We start from the raw sequence: 21,051 nt of genomic DNA, 5'->3' as shown, positions 1-21,051 counted from the left end.
CGCTTCCCACAGCTACCGTCGGGTATTGCAGCTGTTTTGGAGTCTTGCTGCCTCTCTCCTATTAATTATTACTATTTTTTAACCGTACAGCAGGGGCAAGAATAGCGTTCACGTCCTCGTCAGGCGGGAACGCAAGGTACACCCTCGTGGGGCGAGGAGGCAGCACCAGCTGCCCCCACGCACCCAAAAGTGGCCCGACTTTCCCCCCAAAAATCTTCCAAAACACAATAAGGTGCCCTCTGCGACCGCAGAGGGCACCCTCTATCTGTGTATTCCAGGAAGATGGGGTTTAGTTGTATTTACTAATTCATAGCTGCACTGCCAGCGCCCGTTCTGGTCTTCATCAGCCAGGCGGCTGCAGCGGGTGTGGGAATATGGGACGACTTCGTATTCGGGTGGTTTTGGGGTGTTTTGGAGTCACTAGATGTCACTGTCGGCTTGTGGCAGGGACACGATGCTGGGTGGTAGCACTTCGAGGCCAGCTGGATCCCGCCGTCCCCATGCCCAGGCCAGCAGCCCATAGGGAATCATGGCCGCAGAGTGGGTCACCTCCCCAGCCACCCGGCCGGCGACAAGGGACAGACGGACTGCCAGGGACACCTTCCCCATCTGTATTTTGGGGGCTGGCCCCAGTGATCCCAGCAGCGGGCTATGCAGGGCAGTGCTCTGCCACGTCCCAGGGGCCTACAAGGACCTAGACACGGGTGGAGCAATGCTACCTTATGACTGTTACATCAATTACATCTTCACACTAATAGTAGGAAGACTAGCCATTTATTGTAATAACAGCATTACATGCCTGTTTGTCTACAGTTTCAGTGCTAAATGGCGGGGTGTTTCCTGTGTGGAACATCAGCTCCAGTCCTGGCCTGGCCACCAACACTTCCTAGTGTCCTTCATGCCTATGAACGAGCCCTGGTGCTCACAACCTTAATTTGAAGTATTTGCGAAGTTGGGCCAGGATTGCTTCTGCTTCAGTGTTTGCAGAGCACAGGGAGAACCTTCTCCTGGACTTCAGTTTGCTGAAGCATCAGCCTGGCAGAGCCGGGGCTGCACAGAAGGTTTGGCCACATCCACCTGCAGACAGAGGTCCTTGCTCTCCAGGAGCAACAGCCCAAACCTGAGCACCCCACGCTTACCAGGCATTACGGTTTTAACTATAAATATAGTTCTATCTCTGCAGGAACTGACCCAGAGATAATAACTCGTGTTTTCTAGTTTCACCCATGATACAGGGTCATCAATCAATTTAAAAAAAAAAATATTTTTTTAGCATTTATTTTGTCCAAAACAATTTATTAAGAAAACCCCCTCAAACTCAAACTTTTGGGAAGGATGAAAATATGTTGGGGTTTGATTGGGTTTTTTTTTTTGTTAATAATTAAAGAGAGTAGTTGGAAATATGCTTCCTTTCTGTTTTGATGCTTACAGGTTTTCAGCTGACCTCTTTAAAAGCTGTTCTTGCTCTGTTCCAAATGTTCTAAATGTTGAGACAAGTGCACAGGTTTACCAGCAAACACACAAGCATGGGGAAAAAAAAAACCCTGCTTTCATATTTGTATTGCTGTGTCAGAAATGAAAACGTGCAAGAAGAAATCACCCTTCCAAAGAAGAAATCACCCTTTTGTGACTTCTGCTGTTAGAAAGCAGATAATACTTTTTGACAACAAGGGTCTTATTAGGAGGAGGAAGAGGTGCGTTTCTTGTCTCTTCTTTCTTTTATATATACTCCATTTCCTCAGAAACACAGCAAAAAGGATCAGTAACCCATCTCTGGCAGCTGTGGAGCAAGATGCCATCAAGGCATTGCTGCCTGCTCAGAAACCAAGGAACTCCCCAACCCTGCCTCCCCCCCAGCCAGTCCCATCTCTCTTTTTAAAACACACTAGACTTTTTTATTGAGAAACAAAGCAAATAAATAAGTTACACTTATTAAGGAAAAAAAAAAAAGTTATATCTATAAATAACATAAGAGTAAAGTGATATACAGTGTTCTGCATCAGAAAGAGACGGAATAAATTATCCTGAGCTGACGGGACATGGTGCCTGGTACCCTGGACAGACCTGGGAAGGCAAGGTGACAGCCTGAGCATGGACAGCCTGGCCTCAGAGCACTTAGCTAGCTAATACACAGACAGGGAGGGTCGAGTACTTAGTCCTGACCCCTCAAAGCCCTCCCACCCACCAGAAATGCAACTGCTGCTAACTGCATTGGGTGGTTACAGATGTGCTCGCCGAACACTCCAGGTGCCGTTTCCCATGGCACCTGGATGTATAATGAGGAGAGAACAGAGCAACTGCCGTCTGGGCCAGAATCAGCACATCTGGATGAGGGGCAGGGGGTCGTCTGAAGCACCAGAGGTGTTGGAAAGCTGCCTTTTTATAACAGCCCCCATCCCCGCACCTCAGCCAGCCCGAGTGCCTCATTCCCTGCTGCAGCAGCATATGCACACCTTGGCAAAGTAAGGCAATGCCAGAAGGCAGAAAGACCCACCAGGTTGTCTCCCCTCCAGGTTTGGAAAGCCAAAACAAAGGCACAAATACACCAAGGCACAGGACAAGAGGAGGCACTTGTGTTCCAGGGGCAGGATCAGACCCTGTTCATCTTATTGCAAAAGTAATGACAGTCTGTGGGTGGGAGCAAAGGGCCTTCCAATTTTCTATTTTTTATTTTTATTTTTATTTTTTTTGGTTGTGATCTAAAGCATAAAACACGGGAGTCAAATTGACCAGGAAAAACAAGCACGGCTAATTCTCCTCTCAGCACAGGTCTCCCTCCTAGGAGCACACAGCCACACACAACACAAGTGACCCTGTGTTCAAATGCCCTTACACTCACAGCCGTCAGAGACACCGTCTGATTGTCACCCCAGCCTCTCTGCTGGAAACTCTGTGTGTCCTGGTGCGTGAAGAGCAAACAGGAGATCACATGCCTTGCCACAGCTATGGCCCCATCAAGGACAACCAGCCTGGTGATGAAGCCCCAGGAATTATGGCACATGGCTATTGAACAGCAGCCAAACAGTATTTGGGGGGTTCCTCCCAGCCAGCTGCAGTTTGTCCTGTAGCTCCAACTCTCAGACTGAGAGCTTGATCTCTCACTTGGACCAAAGAAGTACAGACATGCCTGCATCCCCAATATCTCCATCTCCATCAAGCAGACATAGCTGAAAAAACAGCAGTGGCAGCTGAATCTCATCAGCTGTTCAAAGCTCAACGTCCACAGTGTCCTCCTCGTGGTCCTTGATGTCTGTCGAGTCCGCGGTGGCAGGCTGTATCACCCCAAACTGTGACAGCTTTGCCACCTTCTGCTCCATGCTCTGCTTCCTCCATTTGATCCTCCGGTTCTGGAACCAGACTTTCACCTAGCAGGAAAATGGCACAACAGCTTCATCCAAGGTCTCTAGGAGCCTCTTTCCAATGGTGGCCATTGCCACATGCTTCCAAGGCAGATGTCCCCAAAAAGCAGAGTTCCTTAAAGAGGAGGACATACTCCTTCTCTGCTCAGGGCACAGTACATGCGAGCAGGAGGAGGTGACACTATGGTGTGCAGAGTGGTGCTGGGAGAAGTGACCAGGGGAGAAGGGGACGCTGCTGCACAAAGGAAGCTCTGGCCAGGGGAGTGAAGGAAGCGCCTCCATGAGCCACAGAACCCATCCCTGGGGCCACAGCTGCCAGAGAGCACGATGAGGCACCCACCTACCCCCTACCCCTGCTCCCAGTGCTGTTCACACCCTTCCTCACCCCCCCAGAACCTCCCTTGCTTTGCTCTCCGTTTTCCCCAGCTGAATTTGGATCCCTCAATGAAAAAATCATTGTGGCTTCTCCTTTCCACAATAAATAAGCAGCTTGGAATGGAAAGGGCAGAAAGATAACTGGGAAGAGCAGAAAAAAAATTTAGATCCAGTGTTATAAAAGGACACAAAGCATAAACTGTCTCCAGAGGATCATAACAATGTAGATACATTAGTCCAACCCAGCTTGAACATTAAAGCAAGCGGGTTTGTGCTCCTAAATGCTTTTTGTTCCACTTCATGGATTAAGAAAGGGTTTAGATGGTTTATGAATAAGACCATCCTATCTCACATCCCTCCAGGCGCATGGCTTCAATGTCATCTTGCAGCAGGGAGTCCCACAGGTCACTTTACATCATGTCCTCCTCCCGCTGCACTTCACAGCAGGGGAATTGCCACAGACCAAACCCAGACCCAGGATCTATGGCACCATCCCCAGCTCCCCCGTTTCTTACCTGAGTCTCTGTGAGATGCAGAGTTGCAGCCAGGTCTACTCGCTCCGTGCCCACCATGTACTGCTGCTTGAGGAACTCCTGCTCCAGCCGCTCCAGCTGCTCTGGTTTGAAGACAGTGCGGACTCTCTTCATCTTGCAGGGCCCCCCGGACCGCCAAGGCACAGCAGGGCCCAGCGAGTTGGCCCCTACACAGTGAGACAACTCCAGACCTGCAAGAAAGCAGCAGCAATTGAAGGGGTCTGCATGTTTGAGGTCATTCCTCCAGCCCAGTTGAAGTGCCAAAAGGGACTGGGAGAAAGTAGCACCAAAAAGAAAAGCAGAGATGTCCCTACCCTGTCCCTACCTAGATCATCTCATCTAGGCTCCCTTTCCCATGAAAGGTTGGACCAGATAATCTTTTGAGGTTCCTTCCAAGATATTTTATGATTTTACCCACAGGTTCAACCTAGGACAGTCCTGGATGTGTAGTCAAACCCAAAGAAGTCAACTTTCAGTGAGATGACCACAGTTTGACCTCCATCTATACAGGATCTTTGTAACAGAATAATAAAAGTCCATCTGAGCTGTTGAATGCAAAAATCCCACCTCTGTCTCAAGAAGCCCCTAATCACAAATGTCTTAAGGTTGGAGGAGTTTACCCCATGCTGGCCCCTGCTTTCACCCTTCCCTTGGCACCCATAGTCAGCCTGTGTCCAGGAGAACATACTGAAGCTGACAGACTGTCCTGATGAAGACAAGATTCACCAGCCGTTGTGCAAGTCCTCATCCTGGACCTTAGTCCTTTGGTCTCGGTAGGTTCAACTGATCCATAAAGTTCCTTGTGTGCAGAGGCATTAGCAGGACTAACAAGTGGATCTGGTCTCAGTCTCCTATCTAGTTGTGGCCTGATGATAACCATAATTACCTAATTAACATACAATACAACACCAGCACTGTCACAGGACCAGCTGGCACCAGCCTAAGAGCAGTGCTCTCTCTGGTTTCTAAAGCCCTCATCCTACCAGCACAGACTTTGATTCACATTCCTCTCAATGTACATAAAGAGCATGTGATTGCTACCTCCGACCACCCCCCAGGAGCCACAGGGCTCACCCCAGCCAGCTCTGTCCTCCTCAAAGACCTTCACTCGAGCCAGATCTCACTACCAGGAGGACTGCAGGGTGGAGAGACCACAGACAAGGGCTGAGGAAAGGGGGCAAAAAACCTCAGCATCCGAGATGCTGGTTCTGGAGTTACAATATGCACAGAAACATCACTTTGCATATTCGAGTGTGAAGCGCTGGAGGGACAGTTGAGCCCATCTCGCTCAATGCCAAAAACTGCTGGACTGGGGACTCAGCTCCTGTCCTCAGCCCCAGAAAGATTCCAGGCAGCGAGACCTGACTGCACAGGCAAGACCGCTGGGTGCCATGAGAACATCTCCACATGTCAAAGGGCAGTTGTGAAGGTACCAGGAGCCAGACAAGGCCAGCACTAAGATACGCCTGATGGTACCGCAGCTTCTGTCCTGCCAACACCCAGGCACACGCTTAGGTTTAAGAAAGAACCCAGTGGGACTTGTCTGGGTGGATGCCCCCCACCATTGCTGTTCTGAAATCTCAGCCCCCCAGGCAATGCGATCTGTCTGAGGTCAGCAGCTGCTCTGAGCAGGGGCTGGATTCAGCAGCCCGCAGAGGTCCCCCTCAGGTGGAGTCGGTGTCACCAGGGTACAGCAACAGCAGCCAGGAGGGGACACTGGCCTAGTGTGATATATCTATCTATGCACACAAGCCAAGTTTCTTTAACTTTTATGGCAATACTGTACATAATGACACCAATTCACAGCCACTACTTGTCTCTCCTTTAATGACTGATGTTGTCATATTCCCAGGCACAAACGGGCACTACACAAACTTGACCTACTTTGTTTCATTAATTGGGTGTAAGTTCTGCGTGTGTTTAAGGATTTGTGGGATGGAGACCTGACAGCTTAACAACCATAATTGCACTTAAAACTATTTTCATCATTAAAATAATTTCACCTGTCACATATTTTTCTTTCAATACTGGGATAATGGCAAGTATAATTTCAAACATGGAAATAGCTTTTCAAATTGTCTAACTGTATTTTCATACCTGTATATTTGATACAATACGTAGATTAACCCACAACTATGCACATGCTGTGTTGTAAAAGAAATAATAGGTTAAATAGTTATGCCAAGTAGTTTTTAAAAAAAAAAAAAAAAAAGATCAAGAGTAGCAAATACTTTTGGTATCTGACTAGCGTAGCTATCAGGATCAGATCAAGAGTTCTATTTAAAAAGTAAAATACGTGCTTGGCTGCAGGTTTTGCCCGGGCAACAACGAGATCAGGCTTTGAATACTAAAAAGATACTTAATTTCAAGTAAAATATTCTGAATAGAGGTAGTTCTTTAAAACAAACGAGTCATTTTGCTCATGTTACGTTATCCCTCAGTGAAAATACAGAGGGCCTGATGGATTAGCCAGTATCACCCATCACTACTCTGTAAATTTTACCCAGGGATCAACAACAAAAAAACTTTTTCCTCAGGTACTTTCGCACTAAATAAATGAGCGTTTTTGGGGGGCCGGGTGCTGCGAAACACTCAGCATTTACATTTCTGCGAGTGGTCCCAGGGAGAGCAAAACTACAGACGGACGAGGGCAGCTTTGGGAGAAGAGGGGACCCCGCACAACAGCCAGAGGGGTGCTGGCACGGGGGAGAAATTACTTTCGGGATGAGGCTTTGGGAAATTACAGCAGGTTTTCGCGGGCGGGATGAAAACACGGTAATTGCAGTGTCTCACCAAAACCTTAAAAGAGAAATAAATGCCAGTGTGTGCAAAGGAACCTTTAAAATGCAGGTGGGGGCACACGTGGACATAGGGGGGACTGTCCGTGACCCGAAACCTTCTGCTGCAGTGAAGCCTGAAGGATGTAAACCGTATCATTAGGGTACCACTTGACCGAGTCATTTAATGTTGGGGGTAAATGGCTAATAATTAATTATCAATCACTACAGAGGGGAAAAATAATTAGTAGGAAATTCTTCTCTCTTCCGCCTTCCTTTCCCACAGCCCCAACTGAACTCTTCCCCTTCGTCGAGGAACTGCGGGAAATTAAACTACAGCCGATGGTGGGAAAAAAAAAAAAAAAAAACCCACGCAATTTTTGGTGACCCAAACCCCCTTATTTCCCAGCGCGGGTGGCGCCAGCCAAGCGCCCGGCTGGAAGGTCCCCGCGCCCCCCCGCCTGCACTCAGCCTCATCCACGACACTCCCGTTCCCTGCCCATCCGCCGGACACGCTCCCACGCACCACCACCCCCCCCCACGCGTGACGGACGGGAACACCCCCCACACACACCCCCGCTCACCTGCACCGCCCCGCCCGGCCGCGGCGCAGCCCCAGCTCCAGCCCCAGCCCCAGCCGCCCGGCAGCGGCCCCGGTCCCAGCCCCGCTCCGGGGCCCGGTGCCGCCGCGGGCCAGCGTTGGGGCGGCGGGGCGGAGGCGGCGGCGGGACCACGTCGCGGCGGCTCCCGGGCGAGAAGCGCTTCGATGTGGAAGGGGGTCTTGGGGGGCGGCGGGTCGGGCCGGGGACGCGGCGGGCTGCGCAGCATGGCCGGGCCGGTGTGCCGGCCGCCGGCCCCGACGGCTTATATGGAGGGCGCGGTGGGCTGGGATGAGCCGCGCTCCTATGCAAAGCGAGGACGGGGGGGCGGCGGGGGGCTGCCCCCACCCCCGCTGGCGTGCAGCGACACCCCCATGGACACCCCTTCTTCCCCGCCGGCACCCCTATGGACACCTGTCCTTCCACGCCAGCTTCTCCACTGACGCTCAACCGCACACCCACATCTTCCTACCACAGGTACCCGCTCTCCATCTCCACGGGCTCCCATGCCAACACCTTCTCCTTCCCCATAGACATCAACACCCACTCCTTTCCCATGGACACCTTCTCCTACTCCATGAACACGCACACCAACACCCGTTCCAGACAGACACCCACATGGACACTTGCTGCTACCGCCACAGACACCTCCTCTGTTCCTCATGACCAACAACACCTTCCCCCTGCCCCAATCTTGCTGTCACCCTCACCTTCCCCCACAGGCACCCACATGGACACCTACAGCTCCCCACCCTGACTCCACTGACACGTAAACCCCCCACTGACACCCAAACTTCCCCTGATACCCACACCTTCTGCCCAGGTTTCAGAGGTGCACCCACACTATCCCCCAGGCCACGGTCCTCGGGGCAACCCACCCCTACCCGCTGCCGACAGGACTGGCTGTGTGAGCCCATCCTGCCTCCATGCCAAGGGGAATGTGTCTGTGTGTACCTGCCCCGGGTGTGTCAGAGGCTGTACATCTATCTGGGGTACAGGAAAAAAACATCAGGAGCTCACGCAAGCTAAAAGGTGGCTGTGCTGTGGAAATTTAACTGTTTGTTAAATAGTTCGGGGAATGCTGGGGCTTCGCAGCCCTGCACACGTACAAACATTCTGGCTCAAATCTCCGCAAGCACCAAATTCACACTGAAAATTCACTCCGGTGTAAGCAAACACGGAGAAATCCCCAGACCGGAGTCTCCAGGTTAATAAACACAGAGTAAAAATCCCCCACAGCTTAATAACCCAGCATTAAACATCTCCGCGTGTGCAGGCTAGCTGTCTGTATCCAGTGAATCCTGCCTTAAATCAGGGATTCGTGACATTTAAAGTTTCTTCTCACTGCCCAAGCTGTAGGAATAGACCTCGTTATAAACAAGCACCTCTATATTTCTGAGCATTTCAAAGCAAATGGAAATTATGGGAATGCATGGGCAGGATTATCCTTCTCGAGAGGAAGCACCCTGGTGATGACTTCGGGAACCTCGGGGAAGAGGATGCCTGCAGGAGACAAAAGAGTCCCTCAAGTTTGCCTTTAAAACACTTTTTTTTCCTGCCGTTTAGCATCCTGTCTTCTACAGCAGCTTCAAAATAAGTGAATAAATACAGCTGCTGCTTTATTGCTCCTTATCCAAACAGCCAGCCCCAGTCCTGCCGCCCTGTAACTATGTGCTTAATTGAAATCACACGTTCAAAGCTGGGCAAGTGCCGAAGCCTCTCCCCAAAAAAAAAGCCGCCACCGAGAAAAAAAGTCCGCAGAGATTCACAGTTCCTGGCTTTGCTTGCACAGAGGTTGTGTGGATTAAAATATGGGTGTTGTTATACAAGTTTTTGATTTGTTTTATTAAAATCCCGTTAAATCTCTTAATTATTTTCCCTCTTTATAATAAGTGGTGACTGCCACTGTAATTCCCATGGAAGAGATGTTGGAGGTGCTCAGGTTATTAAGGGAGCAGTTTGACGTTAGGGTTGTTGGAATGGGCGAGCCATCGGCAGAGCAGGGGGTGACTGTGGGATGCTGCTGGCAGGAAGGACGGACAGACGGATGGACAGCGAGCTGGAGGGCCAGGCAACTAGCAAAAGCACCGACTGACTTTTCCCTTCAGCTTCTCCCGCTTGGCTGAATTCGCTGCCTAATGACGCGTCCTGTTTCCCATTAGTACTGTGTGCTCAGCTAATGCATTTCGGTTCGAAAGCTGAAAATTTTCACTCGCTGGTAATGACTTGGGAAATATAGCACCCAGCAGCCAGGCAGAGCGGGGGCTCAGGGCCCGGGGAACCCCCCCGCCTCTCCCCCTGCCCACATGAGGTTGAACCACCGGCTCCATCCCCACCCCATCTGCTCCAGCAAAGGGGGCTTTTGCAGGAGCTGGGCAGGGGAGATGAAAGGATGGACCTTGATCCTCTTTTTTTTTTTTTTGATGGTGAGGTTTTGGTGTGGTTTTTTTTTTTTTTAATTTTATTCCAGTTTTGTTTTTCAAGTGCACAGAAAATAAAAGGGGGGGGGGGGGGATGTTCTTAGGGGGGTAAAAAAAAAAATCCCAACAACAAAACAACAAAAAAAAAAGCCCCCAGCCCTTTGTAAACATCCCCCCTGAGCAAAGGGAAGGGGGTGAAAAGCATTTCCTGATAACTCCATTAAAGAATGAGGCTGCATTAACATTCCAAGTACCTCGACAAGAGATGAAAGTGGGGAACTTGAGCTCAGCCTCTCCTTGCTCCAGATGTTATTATGGGCTCCCTGAAAGGTTTTTTTATTTCTTTTTTTGCAAAGAGACAAAGATGTTGCCTACTTCAAACGGGGCTAATTGATGCTAATGACTATCAGATAGAGTGGGGGCCCTTATTCCCCCCTGCAAAGGGGAAAGAGAGAGTGCATTTTACAATCCCCTCATAGAAAACGTCCCACTCTTCAAACCAGGTTGCTGCTTTGGGGATTTTTGTCTCTCTGGCTGCTGCTTTCTCTCCTCCTCCACTCTCCCCCCCTTCATCTTTTCTGTCCCCCTTCTTCTGGGCACCCCGCAGCTCTTACTTGTTTGCCCATGAGAAATTTCACACCTCGCCTCCGTCGGTGGGGAGAGCCTGGCTCCATTTCCATCCCTCTCTGAGCCGCAAAACCATCCCAGCGGGCGAAAGAAGTGGCGGAAATTTCCCCAAACCCACAGCAAGCACACGCGAAAACGTGATGGGGATATTGTGCATCTGTAATCCAGGGCCTGAGTCCTTCTGCAAGTGGGAAAACATCTTCTTGACTGAGAGCATCCTTTCAGTCACATTGTATTAGGAAGAAGATGGATCCCAGGGCTCCTGTTGCTGATTAGACAGGCATGTGCTTGCGCTCATTAGGATAACTAGCCCAACACCATCAACCTAAGGAGTCTGAAATCATGAGCTCATGCCTTTTACTCTTAAAAAACCTCCAAAATTGTCTTAAAAATGTGGTGCTGAACATCAACTTTAGCTTTTAGCTTTGAGCCAGATTTTTGCAGCCATTTCTTCTGTGATAATCCATAATAATAATAAATAATAATCCATAATCCAATAATAAAAAGGCAGTGGGGAACATCCCCAAATCGTGTGGCTCCTGAAGCTCCCTTCCGAAGCCAAATCCCAAGGGGAGAGGGGAATGGGGCTTCGTCTTCTCTGAGAAAAGAGGAGCATGGGGTTTCTCCCCAGAGAAAAACTGATGCATGTTCATTCCTTCATCATAAAGTCTAAGAAAAGAGAAATTACTCAGGCCTAACGATCATTACTGTGCATGCTCTTGGCTCCAGGAGCACCCAGTGGTGCCGGGTGCCAGGGTGCTGCCCTGCCTTGGCTTTGCCACCTTCAATGAGGTGCTGAGGAGCTGCAGAGAGCTCCAGAACAAGGTGCTGGTGTCGATTGCTCTTGGCAAACCCCATCTCTCTTGTTTGCAGCAGGATCTGGCCACAGTTTGCTTTGCTTCCAGATCCTTGTCACCTTGCAAGGTCCCATTAACAGACCCAAACTGGTGTGAGGACATCAGGAGAGGCACGACACTGTGCTTTGAGGGGATTACACAGCAATGGGAGCCCTGGTTGCAGGTGGCAACAGCTCGGCCAGCTCATACATCCCCCTGTGAGCCCATCAGAGGGACGGTCACCTACTCCAGGGAAACGCTTCATCTGGGATCATGGTTACGTTTCAGCTGAGCACTCCCTAGTTTGATCCATGCCCAAGCACTGGTGAAAGCTCCGTGCGAGTAGCAGTGTGGGATGGACACGAGGACTTGGGAACACACAAGTTTCCTCCAAGAATGATATCCCAGACACCAGCCCACAGAGGAGGCAGCCCCCTCCTCTCCATCCCTATCTCCTTATTCCATCTCTTGCTTGGCAAAGCTCTCGGGGAGCCGAGTCAACATGTTCATGCGATGGCAGACTAACCCTGCAAAATGCAGGGCCCTTCCTTTCTGCTCAGGGGTGTGGGCAGAGGGGAGCTGGCGCAGGGGGGAAAGGCAGAGGGCAGCATCCTTCTCTCCCTCCAGCCCCAGACAGCCAATACACACCCCAGTTGCCCTTCAGACACTGGCCCCAGCTGCATTGTCAGGTTAATTTGGGATAATGGCCTGCAAAGCACCTCAGCCCCACACAGGTCTCATTAGCACTTGATAATATCAAGCATCCTGAGGAATTGCGGCTCTTCCCCCTCCTCCCCAGGGCACGGAGCCTCGCACCCAGCCAGGGCAGGGTGTCCCAGGACCTGCTCCTCTTATTACTCGATTGCCAAGCTTCTGGGGCAAAGCACCTCTCCCCCCATAGCCTCAGGGCTTTCCTGTGAGTCATCGCACAGGCTGGTATTTCCAAGCAAGATCTGAATTAAGCCCATGCTGCAACGTGGCTCCGCAGGGCTGGATTCTGCCCCGGCCTTTCGGTGGGGAGACGTTATCCCTGATCCAAGCGGGGCTGTTCCTCAGTGTCACACCCCTCGGTGTCACATCTGGCCTCATGTCTCAGCCAGATGTGACATGAGGGAGCAAGACCTGCTGCAACCTATCACCCTTATCCTCTCTCTCCGGCTGCTGTCCGCCTGCCTGAGATCTCTCCACATACAGCGTGGGTTGAGTCCACAGATTGAATCCACGATGGGGCTACGTGCAGCTGACAGCAAAGTCTGTGTGACCCCCAAAAAATAAGATAATACCCTCCTGCAAGGCCTTGGAGGATGCTCCGTGGCCCGCCCGTCAAACACAGACCTGAACACCGTGTTCACAGGGGTTGCAATTGCAGGTATTAAGAGCATCCCGAAACCACACATTTAAAATTAATTGGGATTTATAAACAAACTAAGCATTGAGGCAGCCCTGGTGCAGTCCTGAGTGCACGATCAGCCTGCTGCTCCCTTCAATTATCTTTTTTCTCCTACATTGTTCTCCCCTAATGAGGAGGCTAATGACCAAAGGATGGTTCATAAGTGGTTCCCAGACTCTCCTTGCCCAGGGCAAACACCGTCCACAATAGGATCACAAATTGTAGGGAGAAGCCCCGGCTGATCACATCAGAAACGGTGCAGGGATTTATCTCTCTGCCTTAACAATAACAGTATGTTCTTAATCGCCACTCCAAAGGGACAGCTAGCAGGGGATCTGCCCGGCCTCATCATTAAAAGCTGGCAGCATCTTTGCTAGCGCTGCCCCTTTGTTCATCTTTCATTATTCCAATGCTCCAGCCCCGTTAATTCCTCTCCATCTTATTAAATCAATAGAGATGGAGTGGGGGAAGGATGGGGCAGAGCCAGGGTTGAATCCGGCTCGGCTCTCGGCAGGGGTGCTGAGTGGGAGCGGGATCAGATCCGGCTTGGATAAGCACAAGTCGAGCCGATACCACGCGTGTCCAAGGCTGTATTTACCCAGCTCCTGCAGCTGGGGAAACTGAGGCACTAAGAACATCGCAGCCGAAGACCTGGAAGGAGGTTTTAGCAGAGCTGGGACCACTTTCTCTGACTTTCAGTCCTGCACTTTCTGGCAAGATCCCCTTATTCATTGCACCCCATCAGAACTTACTTGATTTAATGATTTAATCAACTTGTTTGAATAAAATCACACCATTGCAGAGGGTGTCTGGTGCCAGGGCCTCTGGTACAGCCCCAGCAGAAGCCCGAACCAACCATGCCAGGGCAGCAGTGCCACCATGGTCAAGGGATTTTGTGCCACAAACCATTTGCAAAGGGGGAATGGTGAGATTTTCGTATTTTTTTTCTCTTTTTCCTAACAGTTCATCTCACCGAAATGAAGCAAACTGGTTTCTGGCAGGCCCTGCCATGTGCGTGGCTAGGAGCAACAGAGGGGGAGGGAAGAATTTCCTCACAGTCTCCCAATTTTTGAGACTGGGATGTGTGCAGGAGAGCCGGTGAGGTGAGCACCAGCAGCTATTTAAAAGCTGATATGCCCCGTGGCAAACCCAGACCAGGGCTGATGGTATTCCCTTACCAGACCCCGAATCTCCTCACACAGCCCTACACGGGATTTAGGCACAGGGCTGCTCACTCTTGCTCCAAAGGTACTTGGTGCATGGTCCCATATTTCTTGTTGCAGGATAAATACCTTTTAAACCCATGATTTTTCAACTCACGGATTTTGGGCACTGCAACACTCACCCCATATGAGGGGTTTCCTTAGTCTCCCACTTTCCCTGCTGCATTTCCAGGCAAGTCACCCCACTTCACCCTTATTTTCATGCATCCAGGAGCTACATCCAGCTGAGAGTTTAACGCAAAATATGGGTGCCTTTGCTCTTTCGCTGAGCAAGGCAGCATGAGGCAAGTTCATCCCAGAAAGACTGCAAAAGATGGCATGTCATGGTGTTTCTTCCTATGGCTCATGATGTCTTTTTTTATTTCCACTGAAACTGGGCAGTGCAGAGCTGGTGGAGCTGCCTGGCAGCCTCTGGAAGCTTTAGTTGATGTTTCAATCGGGAATTAAAGGGGAGGGAGAAGCAGGGGGAAACGGCCCCTGATCATTTAACAAGATTACATGATGAGATGGAGCCTGGAAACATGCACAGCCAACCCCAGCGCCCCGTGTCCCAGTTTGAGTCGGGCTTTGCCTTGAACCTCCATCAGGTTGCCCTCCCTGGTGTCCCAGCCGTCCTCAGCACACAGTAATCCCATTTAGCAAACCCCCCTGAAAAGAGAGCACAAGGGGGCAATCAGCTGAGGAGAATGGGGCTGCCAGCTCAGGGAAGGGATGCAGAAAGCACCTGGGAAAGCAGCTGGGTCACAGGGATTGGGGAGCTGGAGGGGTCCCGCTGCTCCGGCATCCAAACACCCCAGCCTGCAAACTTCTACCGTCCTGAGTAAATGCGACTCATGCAAACAAATCGTGTCCGTCGCCATGTGCTCAGCAGGAATAATCCTGGCGGGAAGGACACCGGGGAGGGAGACGCAGAGGCACTGTACGCTACAGCTCCACCCGTTACCCCTTCTCCTATCTCTCCATCCATCTCCCATCCCATTTATCCAGCCACCCATTTGCACCTATTCACCAGGGTCTTGCATTCATCCCCAACCCTTCCATCCATCCACATGCTGAGTAGGCTGTTCCTCTGGGCAAATAGTCCACCCTAATACATTTGGCCACCTATCTCGCAACCTACCTGTCCTCCTACAGGCTGCCTACTTATCTACACAGCAGAGATTTGCTGGGGAGAGCTCAGTGCTGCATCTTTAGCAGATAACCTTTATCCTCTTAATAAGGCTGCTTAATTCTCACTTCCTTATAATTATCTGCTACTGGAAGCCAACTAATTTTTTGCAGACAGTGAAAAAAACAGTGTCTTTAAGAAAGCAATGCGATATGCAGGATTGGGAAGGGACTAGCAGGGTTTCTGGGATGTGTGTGGGGTTTGGGGTTTAGGTAAGGACACGCAACCAAAATGCTCTTATTCTGCACCAGCTTTCGTGGTGGATGAGAGGAGCTAAGGCTCTATCACAGGTGGGTTGATCCAGCCCAAGACCTTGCCAAGCTCCCATTGTCTCTCTCCCTTATTTTAAAAGGTGCCAAATCGCTGTGACCGGGTTTGATCCATCCATGTGCCCCAGTCAAAGCTGCCAGGAGTTGGGCTGAGCTGCAAGACCTGCTGCCTGGACTGGGGAGGGAGATGTCTCCAATGTGGGAAGAAAACTGCATTTCCACCCCTTTTCTGGGATGCCAGGGCTGGTGGAGGCTTGGCAGGGCATAAAATGACCCAGCTGAATCCAACTTTTCTGAAAACCATCAATTCTGTCCCATTATCAGGGTCAGACCTGGGATTTGGCTCTTCTCATCCTCACTGGAGCAATAATTAGCTGCTTTATCCTGCAGATACAGTCCCCTCCCCATCCTAAGGAACCTGCAAACAGGTTAATCACTGGGTGAGAGGAAGAAAGGGTATGGCCTTCCCCCGTACCCGGCTGTCTCCTGGCAGGTAGGAAAGGAAACACAGGCATCCTGAGCCCCCTGCGCCTCCAGAGACCAGCCACCCCCTCAAGGATTATCAACCACCATGAGAAAAGCCTCCTGGTCAAAGCCCAAAGTGCCAGAAAGCTGGACATGGCTTAATTCACCACATATAGAAGTAACTTTTTGAAAAACTCAATCAAGCCCAGCAGTTTTAATAAAAGTAATTTCCCTGTTCAGACACTGCCCGCAGAGGGGTCTGAGCTGGGCAGACTCTGCAGGATCATCCCCTGGAATGGGAACGGGTCCCCTGCTGCCTGCCCTGGAGGAGCCTGGCACCGCCGAAAGGCCCAATCCTGCCCAAGGCTGAGCGCTGCCAGCTCCCGGGGGATTAAAGGTGTCCTGAGAACAACTTAACTCTTGCAATCAGCTTGGCCCCCGGCTGGGCGATATTAAAACATCCCCCGTAAGCCCTGTTGTCTCGGGGATGATTGCAATAAACCCACCGGCAGGCGAGATTAGCGGGTTAAACCCGCCGGCGCAGCCTGGGCTCTCAGCAGACATGTGAAGACATTAGCACAGTTTGGGCTCTTTGAGACTCGCCGGCTAATCCCGGCTCTGAAAACAGCCGGAACAAAGGGCAGCTTCCGTCACATCGTCCTTCTCCTGGCACCATCCCCTTCTTCTTGCACTGTCCCCTTCTTGCATCGCCCCCCTCTCCTTGCACCATCCCCTTCTCCTCGTATTGGCCCGTTTTTCCTTGCATCATCCCCCTCTCCTTGCACTATCCCCTTCTTATATTGTCTCCTTCTCCTTACACTGTCCCCCCTCTCCATGCACCATCCCCTTCTTCCGGCATCTCCCCCTCTCCTGGCATCATCTCCTTCTCCTTGCATTGTCCCCCTCTCCTTGCATCAGGTTTCACACCTGCCCAAATAAACCCTCCACCTGCGTCCAGTCTTCCCCCAGCCCCAAGCCCAGGGCAGCCACCAAGAGAGTAAGGTTAGCAGGAGCTGGTGCTGCCCAGGCAAGAACCCAGACGTCCCCATTGCCATTGCTGCTGTTATCTGGGAGGTCCAGGTCTGTTGGTACTCGCTTGCTTTGAATCCTTGCAAGGAGCTCCCCACAAAGTCCACCCCTGGGTCATCCCCAGGCCAATGTGTCCTATGTGCTGGCTTTGAAACCTCTACATCTGCCTAAGCAGGGCCAAGCAATTAAAATTAAAACCTGGCTAATCTTGGCCTGGCTGAAAGGGCACCCCAGGTCCCCAGCTCGCAAAGCCACCACCATCTCTGCTCTCCAGGTGCAGCTTCCCTACATTCCTGGCTCAAAGAGCCCCACAGAGCAGGATGCCATCACTGGGTTGGAATGAGCGAGCTGTGGGCAGAGCAGGATGTTGCAGTGAAAGTGCTGCTGGCAGGAAGGAAGATGGAGATGGATGAACCATGAGATGGAGGTATTCTAGAACGACCTGGGCTCTGTGAAGGTCCTGAGCTATTTTAGAGCACAAGGAGGTATCTGAGCACCAGAACCTTTGGCATGAGCCTGACTGTGGGGCTGATTGTGGGTGGAGTGTGTAGGTGGCCCCTACTCCCAGTCTTCCAGGGCTTGCTCCCATGAACAAGAACCCACTGAACCCTTACTGTCACTGCAGGCATATGTTGTTGTTCCTCCTCCTGCAAAGATGAGCCCAAGAGTTGCATAAATAATTTATTTTCGCACTGCAAAAATAATTGGTACCCTGTATATATTACACTTATTGCCAGCTATGATACAATCATATAATACACACAGAAAAGCAGCCTGAAGGGGCGATTCAGCAGCTCTTTGTCACAGTCTGTGCAGGTGCTGTCCCTGAGCCTGGGGAGGAGGCTATGTCCTGCTGGCCATCATCTGGCTCCTCTGGGAAGTCCTTGTCCTCCTCACCGTGGTGGCTCTGGGAATCGGGGCTCCTCTGTGGGGTGGCCAAACCCATTTTGGCCAGTTTGGCTTGTTGCTGTTCCAGGCTTTGTTTCCTCCACTTGATCCTCCGGTTTTGGAACCAGACTTTCACCTTAAGAAGAGGTAAAGCTTGGCTTTCAAACCTGGTTTCTCCATGGACCATGGGGTCATGGTCTGCTAAACCCCTGTAGCTCAGACAGTGCCCCGACACTCCACAAATGCTTTGATGCCCTCAGCCTCAAACATCCCCTGGCTGGACAGGACAGAGGTCCCCTGCCACGCTCTGTCCCTAGTAAGATGGAAAATTGTCCTCTGCAACCCAGGAGCTGAGCCTGAATTGGTGAGCTGGGACCTGGCAGTGGTGGAATAGGTCTGGCTTTCAGATGGACATGAGTTTAACACCTCCATGTGGCCCTAGGACAGCCACTTTGTGACTCGGTTTCCCCATCTGTGATCCTCCACCCTTTTCATGTAAACCATCTGCAATTACTACCCCACACGGCTCCTGCCTCGGGCTGAGGGACATGGCCCACCCATCGGCACACAGGTTTGGGAGCCTCCCTGGACCTGCTGGTGAGGGCAGGTGGAGATGGTGGGGCTTACCTGCTCTTCAGTAAGGTGCAGGGAGGAGGCAAGCAGGCACCTCTCTGTGCCCACCATGTACTGCTGCCGTGCAAACTCCTTCTCCAGCCGGGCCAGCTGATCACTGGTGAAGATGGTCCGGACCCGCTTGGCTTTGCCAGTCTTGGCTTTAAGGATAGGGAAGCAGCACTTGGAGATCAGGAAGCCTGGAGGCAAGAGAAAGAGAGGAGGTTAAGGTGGACAAGAGCCCTTTGAGGGGTCCTCTTTAGAGTGGGGTGCCCTTGAAAAAGTTCCTTTCTTGGAGAGGCCAAGAAGGGTCTCTTCTGAAACCAAAGAGACCAGAAGAGTCCCAAGGGTCTCTTTGGAGGGGCTTCTCTATTTAAAGAAGTGGGAGAGGGTCCTCTGTTTAGAGAGGATCTCCTCGGAGAGGTGAATACAGATCCCTCTTGTAGAGAATCCCTTTGGAGGGGGTCCCCATGAAGAGGTAGGAGGAGCTCCCCCATTTGGAGATGCCACCCAGAGACAGGCCAGAGGGTCACATTTGGAGGGGCAAAAGAGGTCCTTGTTGGAGAAATCCATTTGGGAGGAGTCAGAGGAGGTCCCCCATTTGGAGACATTGGAATGGGAGATGTGGAGAAGTGCTGACCTCCTGGAAAAGGTCCCCTTGGGAGAGAGGTCCCCCCTTTGAAGAAGTGGATGTGGGTCCTCCTGGAAGAGGTCTCCTTGAGAGGAGTCCCACGTTTGGGGGGGTGGAAGGAGGTCCCCATCTGGGGGTGTCCCCACAGGGGCGGCGGAGGGGGGACGCGGTACGGGGTGTCCGGGGGGTGGCGGTACCTGTTGCCCCCAGCCGGGCGGCCCAGGCGGGCGGGACCCCGCAGCAGGCAGTGCAGAGCGGCCGGGGGGCGGCGGCCGGCGGCAGCGGCGACAGCAGGACGCGGGCGGCGGCGGGGCCGGGAGCCGGGGGGGGACCCCGGGGCGGCGGCGGCGGCGGGGGGGGGGAGGCGCGTCCCAGCAGAGCCGCGATGGTGAAGGCCTGACCGGGCCGGGCAGGGGGCGGCGGGGCCGGGGCCGGCATGGCGGGCTCTGCTCGGGGCCGTCTCGCCCGCCTTTATACGGCTGCCCCGACCGGCCCCCGCGGGACTCTGGTCCGTCCCCAGGAGATCGCAGGGGGGCGGAGGGGAGGGGGCGGGATGGGGCGGGCGTGGGCCGATGGCATCTCCCTGTGCCCTGCCCGGGGGGTAGCGGGGCAGGGGTCTTGTATCCCCTCCGTGTCCCCCTGCCCTCGATGAGGATGTGTCCCCCCATGTCCTACTGCGCTCGACTGAGGATGTGTCCCCCCACTTCCCCCTGCCCCTGGAGTGGAGACCCCCATGTCCTCCCCCTGGGTGGCTTTGGCCCTGAAGTACTCAGGCAGGAGGACCCAGATACCCAGGGGACACCACAGGACAGGCAGTGTCACCCCGAGGCCACCAAAGCTCCCGGAGGGAGTCCCCCCCTTGAGTCCATCCCAGACCATCATGCTGGCATGCACCCCACTTTTTGCGGGGCACAGCTGTACCCCGCACCAGCAAGACGAAGGGACAGGACCAGGGATGCTCTGAGAGGCAGTGGCAGAGGTGGGGGGGGCTATGCCTGCACCCCCCCCAGCTCACCCCTCTTGGCTGATGGGATTCAGATGGTCATTAGGGTTTGAGATTCTTAAAATCGTGCAGCTTTTCCTAATGAGCTGGGAAAAGTCACACCTCGGGCCCAGCGCGGCGGGGGAGCAAGCCCCGGTCAAAGGACTCCACCAGGGCTCGGGGGTTTATTGGGGAGGAAATGGGGCACAGGGGAGTCAGGAGACTGGGGTCCACATCTGCACAGCAGCAGCCTCCCTTGCTTGGCTTTCATGAGGTCCCTGGGACCCAGCAGATGCGTGTGCACCCCCCACCCCTCCCAAGCTAGGAAAAAACCCCAAGGACACTCCAGCACTGAGAAAGTCATTATGGGGCTCTGCCCCAGTGGTGAGCATTCTCTGCTTTGCAGCTGCATGGCCACCTCGGGGATAGGGATGGGGACAAGGACCTTACTGGTTCCACAGTACTGGGGCACATCTGAGCTCCGTACCCGCAGATGAAGGCTCCCCAGTGGTGTATTTATGCTAAAAAGCCATAAAAAGCCCACAGTGGGCACCATGCCGGTGGCAATGCCACGCTCCCTGACTCATCACCGAGGCATCATCACAGGGGCATTGCTCTGCAGCCACTGTGGTGGGGGCAAATAAAGACTGTGGGGGGGACAGAGATGAAAGGGCAGCAGATTTGGTGTTATTAGGTCTTAATTACAGTCTTGAAAAGGCCGAGAGAAACAAGCAGGAGGCTCCCACCAGGGCTTGGTGGGATTGGTCATGTTTGGTTAAGAGGTGCTTTCCCTTTTTTTATTCCCTTTTTCCTCTCTCTCTGTTTGATGGAGCTCAGCAAACACACATCCACCCCTGGCACCCCCACA

At 52.4% G+C, this 21,051-nt stretch overlaps 2 protein-coding genes across 2 annotated transcripts; both read right to left on the bottom strand.

Annotated features, from left to right (window-relative positions):
- Window positions 1-3,206: 3,206 nt before the first annotated feature.
- Window positions 3,207-4,450, bottom strand: LOC141465024 (homeobox protein not2-like). The gene is made up of 2 exons (XM_074148203.1): window positions 4,250-4,450; window positions 3,207-3,365 (listed from the first exon to the last, which is right to left on the bottom strand). Exons 1-2 carry the CDS (start codon window positions 4,379-4,381, stop codon window positions 3,207-3,209), a joined length of 291 nt encoding a protein of 96 aa, XP_074004304.1. The 5' UTR covers window positions 4,382-4,450.
- A 13,407-nt stretch (window positions 4,451-17,857) lies between these two features.
- LOC141465045 (uncharacterized) lies at window positions 17,858-19,639 on the bottom strand. The gene is made up of 3 exons (XM_074148227.1): window positions 19,399-19,639; window positions 18,586-18,770; window positions 17,858-18,094 (listed from the first exon to the last, which is right to left on the bottom strand). The coding sequence occupies exons 1-3, from the start codon at window positions 19,637-19,639 to the stop codon at window positions 17,858-17,860; spliced, it is 663 nt and encodes a 220-aa protein (XP_074004328.1).
- Window positions 19,640-21,051: the final 1,412 nt, after the last annotated feature.

This window comes from Numenius arquata, chromosome 5, assembly GCF_964106895.1.
Source record: "Numenius arquata chromosome 5, bNumArq3.hap1.1, whole genome shotgun sequence".
NCBI classification, from domain to species: Eukaryota; Metazoa; Chordata; class Aves; order Charadriiformes; family Scolopacidae; genus Numenius; species Numenius arquata.
Note: the sequence above shows the minus strand (reverse complement) of the source record. Positions and strands in the feature narration are given on the sequence as shown.

Bases quoted from the DNA above. Each gene is read 5' to 3' on its own strand.
- LOC141465024 (XM_074148203.1), bottom strand. From the start codon at position 4,381: ATGAAGAGAGTCCGCACTGTCTTCAAACCAGAGCAGCTGGAGCGGCTG. The intron at 3,366-4,249 runs GTAAGAAACGGG...TTTTCCTGCTAG, and splicing joins TGCATCTCACAGAGACTCAG to GTGAAAGTCTGGTTCCAGAA.
- LOC141465045 (XM_074148227.1), bottom strand. From the start codon at position 19,639: ATGCCGGCCCCGGCCCCGCCGCCCCCTGCCCGGCCCGGTCAGGCCTTC. The intron at 18,771-19,398 runs GTACCGCCACCC...TCTTGCCTCCAG, and splicing joins CGCCCGGCTGGGGGCAACAG to GCTTCCTGATCTCCAAGTGC. The intron at 18,095-18,585 runs GTAAGCCCCACC...CCTCTTCTTAAG, and splicing joins TGCACCTTACTGAAGAGCAG to GTGAAAGTCTGGTTCCAAAA.